This window comes from Nicotiana sylvestris, chromosome 3, assembly GCF_000393655.2.
Source record: "Nicotiana sylvestris chromosome 3, ASM39365v2, whole genome shotgun sequence".
NCBI lineage: Eukaryota > Viridiplantae > Streptophyta > Magnoliopsida > Solanales > Solanaceae > Nicotiana > Nicotiana sylvestris.
Window position 1 is genome coordinate 158,510,153 of NC_091059.1, and position 12,836 is coordinate 158,522,988.

The following is a 12,836-nucleotide window of genomic DNA, read 5'->3' on the forward strand; positions in this document are numbered from 1 at the left end:
TACAGAAAAAAAATAACAAATGAAAAAAGGGGAAAAAAGGACTTGATGCGGGATGGGGCAGGGCGGGTTGATGCGGGGCGGGTTAGAAATAGATAAAAATGCTATGCGGGGCGGGTTGAAAATTTTGCGGGTTCAGCAAAACCCGTCCCGCAACCGCCCCATTGCCATTCCAATGACTTAGTATTTCATTAAAGGATGGGACAACGGCAAAAATATCACTTATTGTGGACAGGAAGGAATCGTGCATACTCAATATTTATTCTTTACTAGGACATCCCAAGAAGAAAGCTTATATAAGCCTACATTGAGATGACTTGTGTACAAACACATCAGTATTAGGAAAAATCAACCTATGGAATTAGTTGCAAGAATCTGCGCGAATATATACTGCACTGAGATCAATGCCAATTCCAAGCCTGGCATTAATCAACTGCCCTATGCTTCCACAGTTTGCAGCTTGGGTATGTTTTCTACTTTAACTCCACAATTAGTATCATGTGGACACGAGGCTACGTGTACTTTATCTGAGCAAACCAGTAAACCGGCAAGCTTCACAATATCAATAATCTGTTCCTGTGTCAATTCTGGAAGCTTCTTTTTGTTCATGTTCTCACCCACCACAATGACTGCTGGCTTTTGTATCTCCGGAAGTTTCTGCTCCTTTAGGATTGCCTTCTCTTTTTTGCTGTATATTACATAGAGCACTATTTGGAGAATACCAAAGATGAATCCCAATACGTTTGGAGCCTACAAAAGATAACGTAATTAGACTTACATTGATAAGATCAAAGAAATTTTACGTACATGGATACATGCAATTGAAGAACTTACAGCTATGTTGATGTCCTTAAGTAGAAGACCATAGAAGAACCACATCACTGCACTTAATGTGAGAAACACTGATAAGAGTAATGGCATGTATTCCACACTCTTTGTTTTTATTACTTTTCTCTGCATGAAATTAGAAAAATCATGAGCAATATATTATCTTAATAATAAGACGTCTAATTAAGTTTTGAAATACGTGAATTATTTGTATGTAAAAGCTCACCACAATGCCTAAGGGTGCTATAAACACACACAAGGAAAACACAAGGCAGATCCATCCAACCACTTGCCCTCGAACTGCTCCTTTGAATAGAAATTGGGTAACAAGAACTATAGCACCAAAGCCACCCACTACTGATAATAGCAGCATCTTCACAGTTTGGACCTGCATTAATTAAATTGTAAACATCAAATATTCTTCCTTTAGGAAAAGAAACGATGGAAAATAAGAACTCCTAAAAAGGAAAAAAAAAAATAGTTGTCCAGTGGATGCCATGAAAAACCTTACCTTGGCCTTCTTTGGTGCGTAGAAAAGGTAGAAACCAACGTAGATAGTTTCAATAAAAACTCCAAAGGAGTTTATAGTGATGAGAAGGGTCGTATTGGTCTTGAGAAATGCATAGTAAATCCAAAGCATGGAACTAAAGAGCGCAACCACGTATGGAATTGATTGATAGCCTTCAGTTGATTTTTTCTTGTAGATTTTATAAAAGGTAGGCCTGCAAGTGTGAAGTTATATATAGTGTTAGTCATATTATAATCCAAATAAACTGAACATTTAAAAAATACTACAAGAAAATGGAGACTCACAGTGGAGAAAGGAACACAATGAACGAGACAATGTTACCTGCAATTATATGGAAGTTCATATTTAAGAAATCCAGTCAGAATATTCTACAATTAAGAAGTAAGAATTAGGAGAAAACAGGTTTGTATTTACCAAGGACACCAAAAGCAAAAGCCCAGTGACCAGAAATACCAGCCATCTCTTTAATTTTTTGTATTTTCTAGCCAAAGAATTGCAAATCTCTAGCACTCTGTCTCTCACTCAAAATGCTAGAGTTGCAAAAGATAATCAAGTTTTCGACTTGGCTGTGAAATGAGGAGTGTTTGGCTGACATATTTATACAGGCAAGGGATGGGAATTATTAAAGTTGGTGCATGCAACATTGAAATTAAAGTTCCTTTTTTTTTTCTTTTCCTACTGTATTTGGAAAAGTAATTAATTATAGTGCAAAAAAGCACTGAGAGGAGTAACTCTCTTTTATTATGTCATCCCCCAATCCTTAGGAGCACTAATACTTATAACTCGTTCGTTTTATTTTTTGGAGTGTTTGATTCTTTCATTTTCTTTAAAAATGAGCCACAAATCAACAAAAATCATTCTAGAAATTTGAGGGACCAATTAAAGTCAACAATTTGCATCAATAATAGAGTTGCAGCTATTGAGAAGATCAATTTGCTTATGATGAATTAGCTTTGTTAGGCTTATGACTTTATCATGTCCAAGTTATAATCCTTGTTATAATTATAGAATAATAATTCTGGGATATCATGATTTTGAACCAAACGACCCCTGAGATTTTATGGATGTTGTTCCCAAGTTTATGAGCCACTACGTATATCATAGCATTATGCTTGTTCGAATGATTGAACCCAAGATGTTAGATACGATCTTCTTCTCTTGCTACATTTGTTTGAGTTACGTGCTGTATGCAGTATTACAACTGTCAAGGGAATAGAACACTTGATGATGAACTATTGAACTCATAAATAAAATTATTATTTCACCATAAAAGCTGCTGTTAATTCGAACATTCTTGGTTTCATCTTAGTAGTATAATAATATTGCACGTTCTAGGTTTAGTCTTAGTAGTATAATATTTATTAAAATATACCATATTACCACGTGTACACATTGCTCCTCTGATTTTGATTTCCTATATGTAACAAGTAAAGAGACATTATTTTTAATTAAAAGAGGCCCCCGACTTTTATAAAGTAAGATTAAAAAAATTGAAAGATTGAGATCTAGAGATGCATTCTCAAATCCTCCAAATTGCGTGGAGAACTCAAATTTTTATACTCTATGGTATAAGGTCGAAATAATGAATTAATGGTCCTCCCCCACTTCCATCTTTTTGTACGTAAATGCCCATTTAACTTTTGAAGAAAAGGTATAAATCATTTTAAAATGGTGACGATTGGTAAGTAAAAAAGTAACGTTTTTTAATATATGCATGTCGGCATACCTGAGTGGATTCAATAAGAAATCCCCAATGCGGGATTCAGACATGGTCCAAAAAATGTACACTACTAGAAATCTGGTAATTAGTGACCCAAAAAAGTGATCAACGTTAGTCGGTTTTGGCAAATTACTGATCAAAACTCATCCAAACACGCTTGGTCGTTATTTTGGTGGTCGTTTTAGTATACTGACCAAGGTTGGTCGCTAATTACCGACCAAGGTTGGTCGCAAAGGTAAAGGACCAACTGTGCAATTTAAAGCACATACCGACCAACTTTGGTCGGTAACAATATTTTAATAATTTAATTTTACCAACTAAAGTTGGTCTGTATATTTAAATTACGTTATGTTATTAATTATTAAAATTTAAAAATTAGCGACCAAAGTTGGTCGGTAAAGTAAAATATATATTTTTAAAATAAAATTAAAACTTAACCATACCGACTAAAGCTGGTCAGTAAAGTTGAAATCTGGGTAATCATTGTTCATTAACCGACCGACTTTAGTCGGTAATTTTTTTTTTTTTTAACTTAAGCGACCAAGGTTGGTCGCTAATCAACATTTTTTTTTTTTAATTAGGAACCGACCAACTTTGGTCGATTTTCTGGGTTTTAATTTTGGCATAAAATGCCTATTTTGGCAGCTACACCTCCTACCAGCATACCAAAATCTCACAACAACAACAACAACAACAACAACACAATTCAATAAATACATTAAAACTAACAAATTAAAGTTCAATAGAACTAAAAAATCCAAATCACGTTAAAACTTATTACAACTAGTTAAAAACCGGTTCTATTTGTCTAGTTCAAAGTATATAAAAGTCAAGGAGTATTTTGTACAACATTATCGTCACTGTCTGATGAACTTTCATCTAAAAGATTGTGTCGAGAAGGGTCTTGTGGAGGACGAGAGGAACAATCACGGGGAGGACGGAAGGAACGCTCACGTTCAAGTCGAGCCTCTGGTGATGACTCACGAGACCGGGGCAACAAAAAATCTCCAGTAAATAGGAGAGTTCTGATATGAGCTTGCATGCCAAGAAACTGAGGATCTCTAACCCTTTCACTTTCCTTGGCCGCTTCTAGCTCAGATGTGAGCTTTGTCACAGTCTCCCGCATAGAAAGACTCTCCCCATCAAGTTGCTCGCCTTGCGAGGAAGTCCCTATTCCTTGCATTCCACACTTATAGCGATGGAATTTCTTAGTAGGAAGCTCGTATACCTTCCCCCATTTTGGACCGCCAGCAGACTCCATCCATATTCTTTCAGCATCCTCATCCGAAGGTTGGGTTGGCTCGCCCGATTCACCAGCTGGCTGAGTGCAAATGAATTCCTCCACGTTAGTTTGGTAGCGTCCTTGTACGAAAATTTAAATTGAATTAGTATTTCAAAATTTATATAAAGGTAATTAAAATAATTAAAGAAAAGTGAAAGCTTATATATACACTCGAGGCCCGGTCCTCGACCCACCTTTCTTGATCCGTCACTTTCTTCTTCTTTACAATATATGTCTCCTTGAATAGCTCATCATAGTTCATTGGATGCCCCAACTTCTTTTCCTAAAAACAAATTAATTTAGTTAATAAACAGAATTAAAATACTTTGAAAATTAAAATAATTTAAGCAATTACGTACCAATCTTCTTTTTATTGTCCCTAGGCTGATCGCACCTCTAGTGTGCAAGGAGCCTCCTTTCTCAGATGCGCGAGCTTTCTTTCCTTTTTTGCTCTTCTCTAAGAACTTTGATGTAAGTCATTACCTTTGTAAATCATCCCATAAATTTTCCAGTCAGGCTTCTTGTTCTTCTTTCTAGCTTCGGAGAAAGTATGCGACAATCGCTAGTGATGGAAATTTGCAGCCACTTCCGCGCTATAGCGGTGTTCCCATACACACTTGCTATGTATTTCAAAAGTTAAATATTATATGAAAATATCATAAATATAAATTATTAAACTTTTTAAAAGAACATTTATACCTTAAATTGATTGAAAATTTGCTCATTCAGCGAGAATCGAACATCAGACCAAGTCGCACAATGGTCATCATAAAGCTTTCTGATGGCTTTGGTGATTATCCTCATAGTCTTATTACTCGGAATGAACCTACAATTTAACAATAAAAATACATCAATATCTTAGTAAAAACTTTACAAAATAATAAACGCAAAAATAACAAATAACTCTTACCCATCACCCTCAAGGACTATGATGATCTTGCCATATCGATCATAATGCACCTCCTCATCATCATCAACATCATCGTCCGAAGCATGTATATCAGAGGCATGAGTGGATGGTGTAGGGGGTTCAGAGCTACTACCTCTCAGGCGAAGGCCTGAAATAGATGGAGTCGACGATAAAGATGGCTAGCGATCCCTGTGACTGCGACATAGCTGGATGGACCCCAAGTGGCTATGATACTGATGGTTGTGGCCCGAGTGGATGTGATCCATGTGGCTGTGACATGGATGGATGCGATCCATGGGATGTAGATGGTTGCGATCCGCGTGGTTATGAGGCAGCTGGACTGTATATCGGACATATAGTCCTATGGCCCTGTGATGAAAGACCTGGTGTCTGCACAAAGGTGTAGGGCTCGTGATGTTGTGGCATCTCAGTATAGTCGTAGGGTGGAGGATAAGACATAGGCATAGGCATAGGCATCTCTGAAGAGGGTGGAGTAGATGGAGTATTATTTTCTACCCTCCTCTTTCCCTTCCTAGCCTTTTCTCGATCCCGAGAACCAGTAGGGTTATTGTTACCTTGACCCTTGCCTACTATCTGCATAATATAATACATATTTAGATTGAAACATATACGAAACTAGCTATAAAATGAGAGTTATTTTAAAAAACCAACTTTTTAAAGCTCATCGACGTATTGTTCCTCGTCCGAGAATTCTTCATCCTCACTTGTTTGAGCTTCATCAGTTGATTCTTCATCCTTATTTTCTATAATTCTTCCTTCATTTATATCAACTTCTTCCAATATGTGTTCAGGATGTTCCAAATCATTTTCTAGCTGATCGTCCACTATTTGGTGAACACTGGAGATATCGTTTTGATATGCAACATCTAACACATTCTCGACTTTCACCCTACCTACAGGCTTAGTTTTTATTACAACCAGACTTATTTAGCCGCAATGGATAAGGATCATAATTCACTTACCTAACATTATGTGCAATTATGAAAGGATCATAGTGATCATACTCCCTCGTATGATTAATCTCAATTATGTTGTATTGGTTGTGCACTCTTGTGCCTCTTGTTGGATTTGAGTCAAACCACTTGCATCTAAAGAGTGTCAATTTCTTGTATGGCCAACCTGTATATTCTAGTTCTATTATTTCTTTGAGCACACCATAATAATCAATATCTCCAACTTGGTTGCCATCACTACCTTAAACCCACACCCCCTGTTGTTGCTATTTTATTTTTAGAGCAATCCTTTGTATGGAACTTATAACCATTCACTACGTACTTAGACATTGTTTGACCTGAAGCCTAGGTCCCTAAGATATATCTATCGAAAATTGATTTACACAATTATTTAGATCATTTACCTACATAATGTTAAAAAAATTCATAAGTTAGCATAATTTACAAACATTATTTACCTACATAGTGTTAGAACATTATCAGGATAAACTTACAAATTGTTTGAACCACGTATCAAATCTCGTATATACAACATCATGGCGAAATTGACCCACAAAGTGACTGTGACACATCAAATATTTTTAGTATTTGTGTCGAGATGTAATCACAGTAAATTTTATATTTTGATAACTAATAAATCAATACTTACTTGAGAAATGGTACAACTTTGGAATAATTTAGCAACACATGAAGTGTAGCTGACTTGTACTCCATATCACTCAAACTTCTCTTTCTAACATCTTTAGAACATCGGCCTAGTTGATTGAATATGGACATTGGCGGATATAATGGATCATTCACACATTTGACTGTGTGCCTATTGGGCCTATTCCTAGAACATGGCACGTTACTCTCAAAATAATAAGAACAAAAATGAGCAGTTTCCTTTGCAAGATAAGCTTCGCATATAGATCCTTCAATCTTATTCCTCTGCTTAACAAATTATTTGCATTTGCCAATTGTCCTTCACAATGTCATGTTAGCCAAGAACATTCAAATAAAACAGAAAAATGCATCAAACTTATAATATTACCTCTCAAAGAGATACACCCATCTGCATTGAACAGGCCCTCCAAGTCGTGCCTCATGTACAAGGTGGATAGGAAGGTGTTCCATCACATCAAAAAAAACCACATGGAATTATCTTTTCCATCTTACTAGAAGTTACACGAATGTTCTAATCCATCCGGAATAGGTTTCTTCCCTTAATGTGGTAGAACGCAAGTCTTTGAAAAACAAATTAATCTCTGTGATCGGTTTCCAGATTTTTTTAGGCAAACCACAAAATGCAATAGGCACTAAGGTCTCCATGAAAACGTGACAATCATGACTTTTCAAATGGCTCAACTTCCCTACCTCCATATCTACTTTTTTTCCAAAATTCGATGCATAATCCTCAGGCATCTTCAATTTCGTAACCCAATCACAAATTTGCCGTCTTTCCTCCAAAGTGAATGTGTAACTTGCTTTGGGCTTGAACACCTTACCATTGTTTTCTGTCTGCAAGTATAATTCAAGCGGCCTGCAAAATTCTTCTAAGTCTATTCTAGCCTTCGGGTTATCCTTTGTCTTACCTTTAACATCCATCACTGTGTTGAACAAATTGTCAAAATAATTCTTCTCAATATGCATGACATCAAGGTTGTGACGGAGAAGATTATCCTTCAAATAAGGCAACTCCCAAAATATACTCTGTTTCGTCCTTATGAGTAACACTGTATCCAGGGAATCTACAAGGTGGAGCTTTAATAACTTTACTGAAGTTCTGGACCCTCTCCCAAATTTCCTCACCTGAAAGTATTGGAGGTGGAGAATCATATTCCATTTTATTCTTTTTGAATGCATTTTTCATCCTTCTAAACTCATGAACATGAGGCAAGAATTGATGATGACAATCAAACCATGATTGCTTTTGGCCATATTTCAAAGTGAACACTTTACTATTTTCTATACAGTAAGGACAAGCTAACTTCCCAGTAGTCATCCACCCAGACAATATTCCATACACATGAAAATCATTAATAGTCCACATTAAATTAGCACACAAATTGAAATTCTGCTTGGTTGATATGTCATATATTTCATCACCATCACACCACAATTGTTTTAGCTCATCAATCAAAGGTTGAAAATATACATCAATTAAACTTTTCGGATTACATGGTCCGGGGATAATACAATTTAAGAATACATATGGACTAGTCATGCACAACTGAGATGGTAGATTATAAGGTGTAAGAAAGACAGGCCAACATGAATATGGTGTCACAGATACAGAAAAAGGCATGAAGCCATCCGCACACAGACCTAACCAAATGTTCCTTGGTTCACTAGCAAAATTTGAATATGTCCTATCAAAGTGCTTCGAAGCTTCTCCATCTGAAGGATGACACATAATACCAGGTGGTCTTGTATTTTCAAAGTGTCATCTCATATGAGGAGTAGAACTCATCGACGCATATAACCTCTTTAACCTAGGTATAAGAGGTAAATAATGGATCACATTGATAGCGACCATATTCTCGCTGGAAAGCCTCTTGAAACGAGGCTTTTCACAAAAATTTACAACTGTCTAAAGTTGCATCATCTTTATAATATAATATGCAACCATCTTCACAACAATCAATTCTCATTGACGAAAGTCCTAACTTAGAAACCAATTTCTTTGCCTTATAGAAATTAACAGGTAAGTTGATATTAGGATCAACTAGTTCACTCATAAGGTCAATGAAAGAGTCCATGGCCGTTTGAGAAATATTCCAATCAGATTTTATACTTAGTAATCTAACTGCAACAGGTAGCTCGGAGTGCAGACTTCCTTCACTTAGTGGACAACTAGCTTCCTCTAACTGTTCATAAAAACGTTTTGCGTCATCATTAGGTGTTTGTTCAACATTTTCATTGGGCTCACCCCTGAAGTGCATCCCAAAAGCATCTGCAACCATATCCTGAATTCTAGAATCAGGATTTGTATTCTCCACCGACCAACTACTTTCACCAATAACCATATTATGAAATATCTCACGGCTACCATCGATCTCTCCATGATTAGTTCACACAAAGTAATTCTCTATAAACGCCTTCCTATAAAGATGAAGCTTAACTACCTCAAACTTCATACAGTCACACCTGACACAAGGGCACCTAATTACTCCTTCACTTTGTTATGATGGAAGTGACATTGCATGTCTAATAAAGTCATCAACCCCTTTTATAAAATCCTCTCGCAGTCCCCGTCGATTAGGATAATTTCTATTGTACATCCAAGTACGATATTCCATCTATACAAATAAAATAATAATATTTATAATTTATTCTACAATTATAAATTAATTAAATCTATTTTAGTTAATTCAAGATAATTATTTTTTCCTAATTACACCAAAAATTAAATTATATTAAATATAAAGAAAAAGTTCAATTTAAATCTTACGAGTTTAAACATAAACTAAAAGTTCAATTTATATCCTAAAAATTCAACTCATACCTAAAAGGTTCACTTTATATCCTACAAGTTCAATTCATATCTTAAAAGTTCAATTCACAAGAACAAAAACTAAAAGATCAATTCATATCTTACGAGTTTAAACATAAAGTAAAAGTTCAATTTGTATCTTACAAGTTTAAACATAAACTAAAAGTTCGATTTATATCCTAAAAATTCAACCCATACCTAAAAGGTTCAATTTATACCCTACGAGTTCAATTCATATCTTAAAAGTTCAATTCACAAGAACAAAACCTAAAAACTAAAAGTTCAATTCATATCCTACGAGTTTAAACATAAACTAAAAGTTCAATTTATATCTTACGAGTTTAACATAAACTAAAAGTTAGGATTATATCCTAGATATTCAACCCATACCCTAAAAGTTCGATTCACAAAAACAAATTCTAAACCCTAGATTCTAACTAAACTATTCAAGACAATACAAAGTTAATAATTCAATTATAACTAAACTATTCAAGACAATACAAACTCAAACATTCAATTTATACCATATGTAATCAATTCAATTAAAACAAGACCTAAACCCTAGATTTCTATAAAATAAAATATTAAATAATCAATTGAAACTAATTCATATATAATAAACAAAACATTAGATTTATACACAAAAGATATAAATTGTAATTCAAACCTAGAATTTTTAGGAGGTGGAGAAGGAGAGACGCAGCAGTGGCAGCTGCGACGACGTGCCGACAGCTGGGCGGTGGCGACATGGGGTGGGGAATGGGATTTGTATAAGGGAAATAGAGAGGGATAGGGGAAGGTATTGAGTGGGAGTTTAAGGAATTTTGAGAAGAGAGATATGAAAAATTGGGAGGAATTCCGTCTATTTCAGGTCTGTTTTCAGACTTACCGACCAACGTTGGTCGGTACATTAAGTGTTGACCTTTTGACCAAATACCGACCAACTTTGGTCGGTTTTAAAAAAAAAAAACTAAATTCTTTTTTTTTGTTTTTATTTGTTAACATATTATAAGCTATAAAAAAATTATTATAAACTTTAAAAAATTATTATTAACTATAAATATTTATTTTATTTAACTACAATTATTATAAATAATTATAAACTATAATCATAATCTTTTAAAAAAATTATATTAACTAGATAATTACTTTTAATAGATTATAGTAGCATCTATGTAAGTAAATTGTTAAGTTATATTTAAGTATATGAGTAATTTCATACACACACATAAACTATATTGTAATTGATGATCAATCTTATACATTACTACGTACATACGAATAATTAATCAATTGATAAACTAATATAATATTATTCTATTTTAGGTCGAGATGTTTTGTTTTTTATATCAATCGATATAGGTCAAAACGTTTTATTTTTAATATTCATTGATGCACCTAAATAAGATATAAGTTGATGAATCAATTTACAAGTCTATCAATCCCTAAAAGAACCCGACCCTGTGTTCCTAGTGCTTCATGTTCTTATATATATATACGGCTATCAAAGAGTATATATATATACACACACACACAAAGCCACTTCATTGTAATACTTTAACTATATATATAGCTTGTTATAGTATATGTTAGTGTGTGTATATATATAAAACACACACACTTCGTTATGCTACTTTAACTACATATATAGCATATTATAGTATATGTTACTTTATTCATTATTTATATTATAACAGAATTAATGGATTACATTCATTCATCACTAACAATGCATGACATAGATTAATCGATATAGGCCGAGATGTTTTATTTTAACAATTAATAGATATAGGTCAGACGTTTTGTTTTAAATATTCAACGATGCATCTGAGTAAGTTATAAGTCGATGAATCAATTTCCAAACAAATATATTTGATGATAAATTATATATACTAATTAGGATCTTCACAAGTCTATCAATCCCTATCTGTTTGGAAATTGATTCATCGACTTATAACTTACTCAGATGCATCGTTGAATATTTAAAACAAAACGTCTGACCTATATCTATATCTATATACCGAAGGGTCCGGTTATTTTAGGGATTGCTAGACTTATGAAGATCCTAATTAGTATATATAATTTAACATCAAATATATCTGTTTGGAAATTGATTCATCAACTTATAACTTACTAAGATGCATCGTTGAATATTAAAAACAAAACGTCTGACCTATATATATATATATATATATATATATATATATATATATAGAGAGAGAGAGAGAGAGAGAGAGATAAGGGTCGGGTTATTTTAGGGATTGATAGACTTGTGAAGATCCTAACTAGTATATATAATTTATCATCAAATATATCTGTATGAAAATTGATTCATCGACTTATAACTTACTTAGATGCATCGTTAACTATTAAAAACAAAACGTCTGACCTATATCTATATCTATATAGATAAGGGTCGGGTTATTTTAGGGATTGATAGACTTGTGAAGATCCTAATTAGTATATATAACTTATCATCAAATATATGTTTGGAAATTGATTCATCGACTTATAACTTACTTAGATGCATCGTTGTAAATTAAAAACAAAACGTCATATATATATATATATATATATATATATATATATATATATATATATATATATATATATATATATATATATATATATATATATATACACGTTTCGTTGTACTACTTTAACTACATATATATCATGTTATAATATATGTTAGTGTATTCATCCCTTGTATTATAAAAGTGTTAACGGATTATATTTATATTATTTAGATAGTAAATATAAATGTGATTTTAAATTTTGACCAATGTTGACCTATTAACCGACCAACTTTAGTCGGTTATTTTCCAGAAATTAAAGTATAGCGACCAAAGTTGGTCGGTAAATGCTTTCCCCAGTATTAACCGACCAACTTTGGTCGGTAATTTTAAGTGAGATTTCTTTATATTTTATAAAATATCTGGGTCCCACATTATCGATCAAAGTTGGTCGGTAATGTGAAATTTTCTTTGACTAAACAAGTCTGACCAGCTCGGTCAACTTGTTGACCACTTTATCGATCAACTTTGGTCGGTAATTTATTTAAAATAAATATAAGATATTTTTCTCCCAGTTACCGACCAACGTTAGTCGCTATTTTGGA

General features: G+C 33.7%; 1 protein-coding gene across 1 annotated transcript; it reads right to left on the minus strand.

Annotated features, from left to right (window-relative positions):
* Positions 1 to 236: 236 nt before the first annotated feature.
* LOC104235544 (bidirectional sugar transporter N3-like) lies at positions 237 to 1,918 on the minus strand. The gene is made up of 6 exons (XM_009789331.2): positions 1,769 to 1,918; positions 1,639 to 1,675; positions 1,337 to 1,547; positions 1,052 to 1,213; positions 832 to 951; positions 237 to 747 (listed from the first exon to the last, which is right to left on the minus strand). The coding sequence occupies exons 1-6, from the start codon at positions 1,812 to 1,814 to the stop codon at positions 436 to 438; spliced, it is 888 nt and encodes a 295-aa protein (XP_009787633.1). The 5' UTR covers positions 1,815 to 1,918; the 3' UTR covers positions 237 to 435.
* Positions 1,919 to 12,836: the final 10,918 nt, after the last annotated feature.

Bases quoted from the DNA above. Each gene is read 5' to 3' on its own strand.
- LOC104235544 (XM_009789331.2), bottom strand. From the start codon at position 1,814: ATGGCTGGTATTTCTGGTCACTGGGCTTTTGCTTTTGGTGTCCTTG. The intron at 1,676-1,768 runs GTAAATACAAAC...ATATAATTGCAG, and splicing joins TTTTGCTTTTGGTGTCCTTG to GTAACATTGTCTCGTTCATT. The intron at 748-831 runs GTAAGTTCTTCA...TATCTTTTGTAG, and splicing joins TTAAGGACATCAACATAGCT to GCTCCAAACGTATTGGGATT.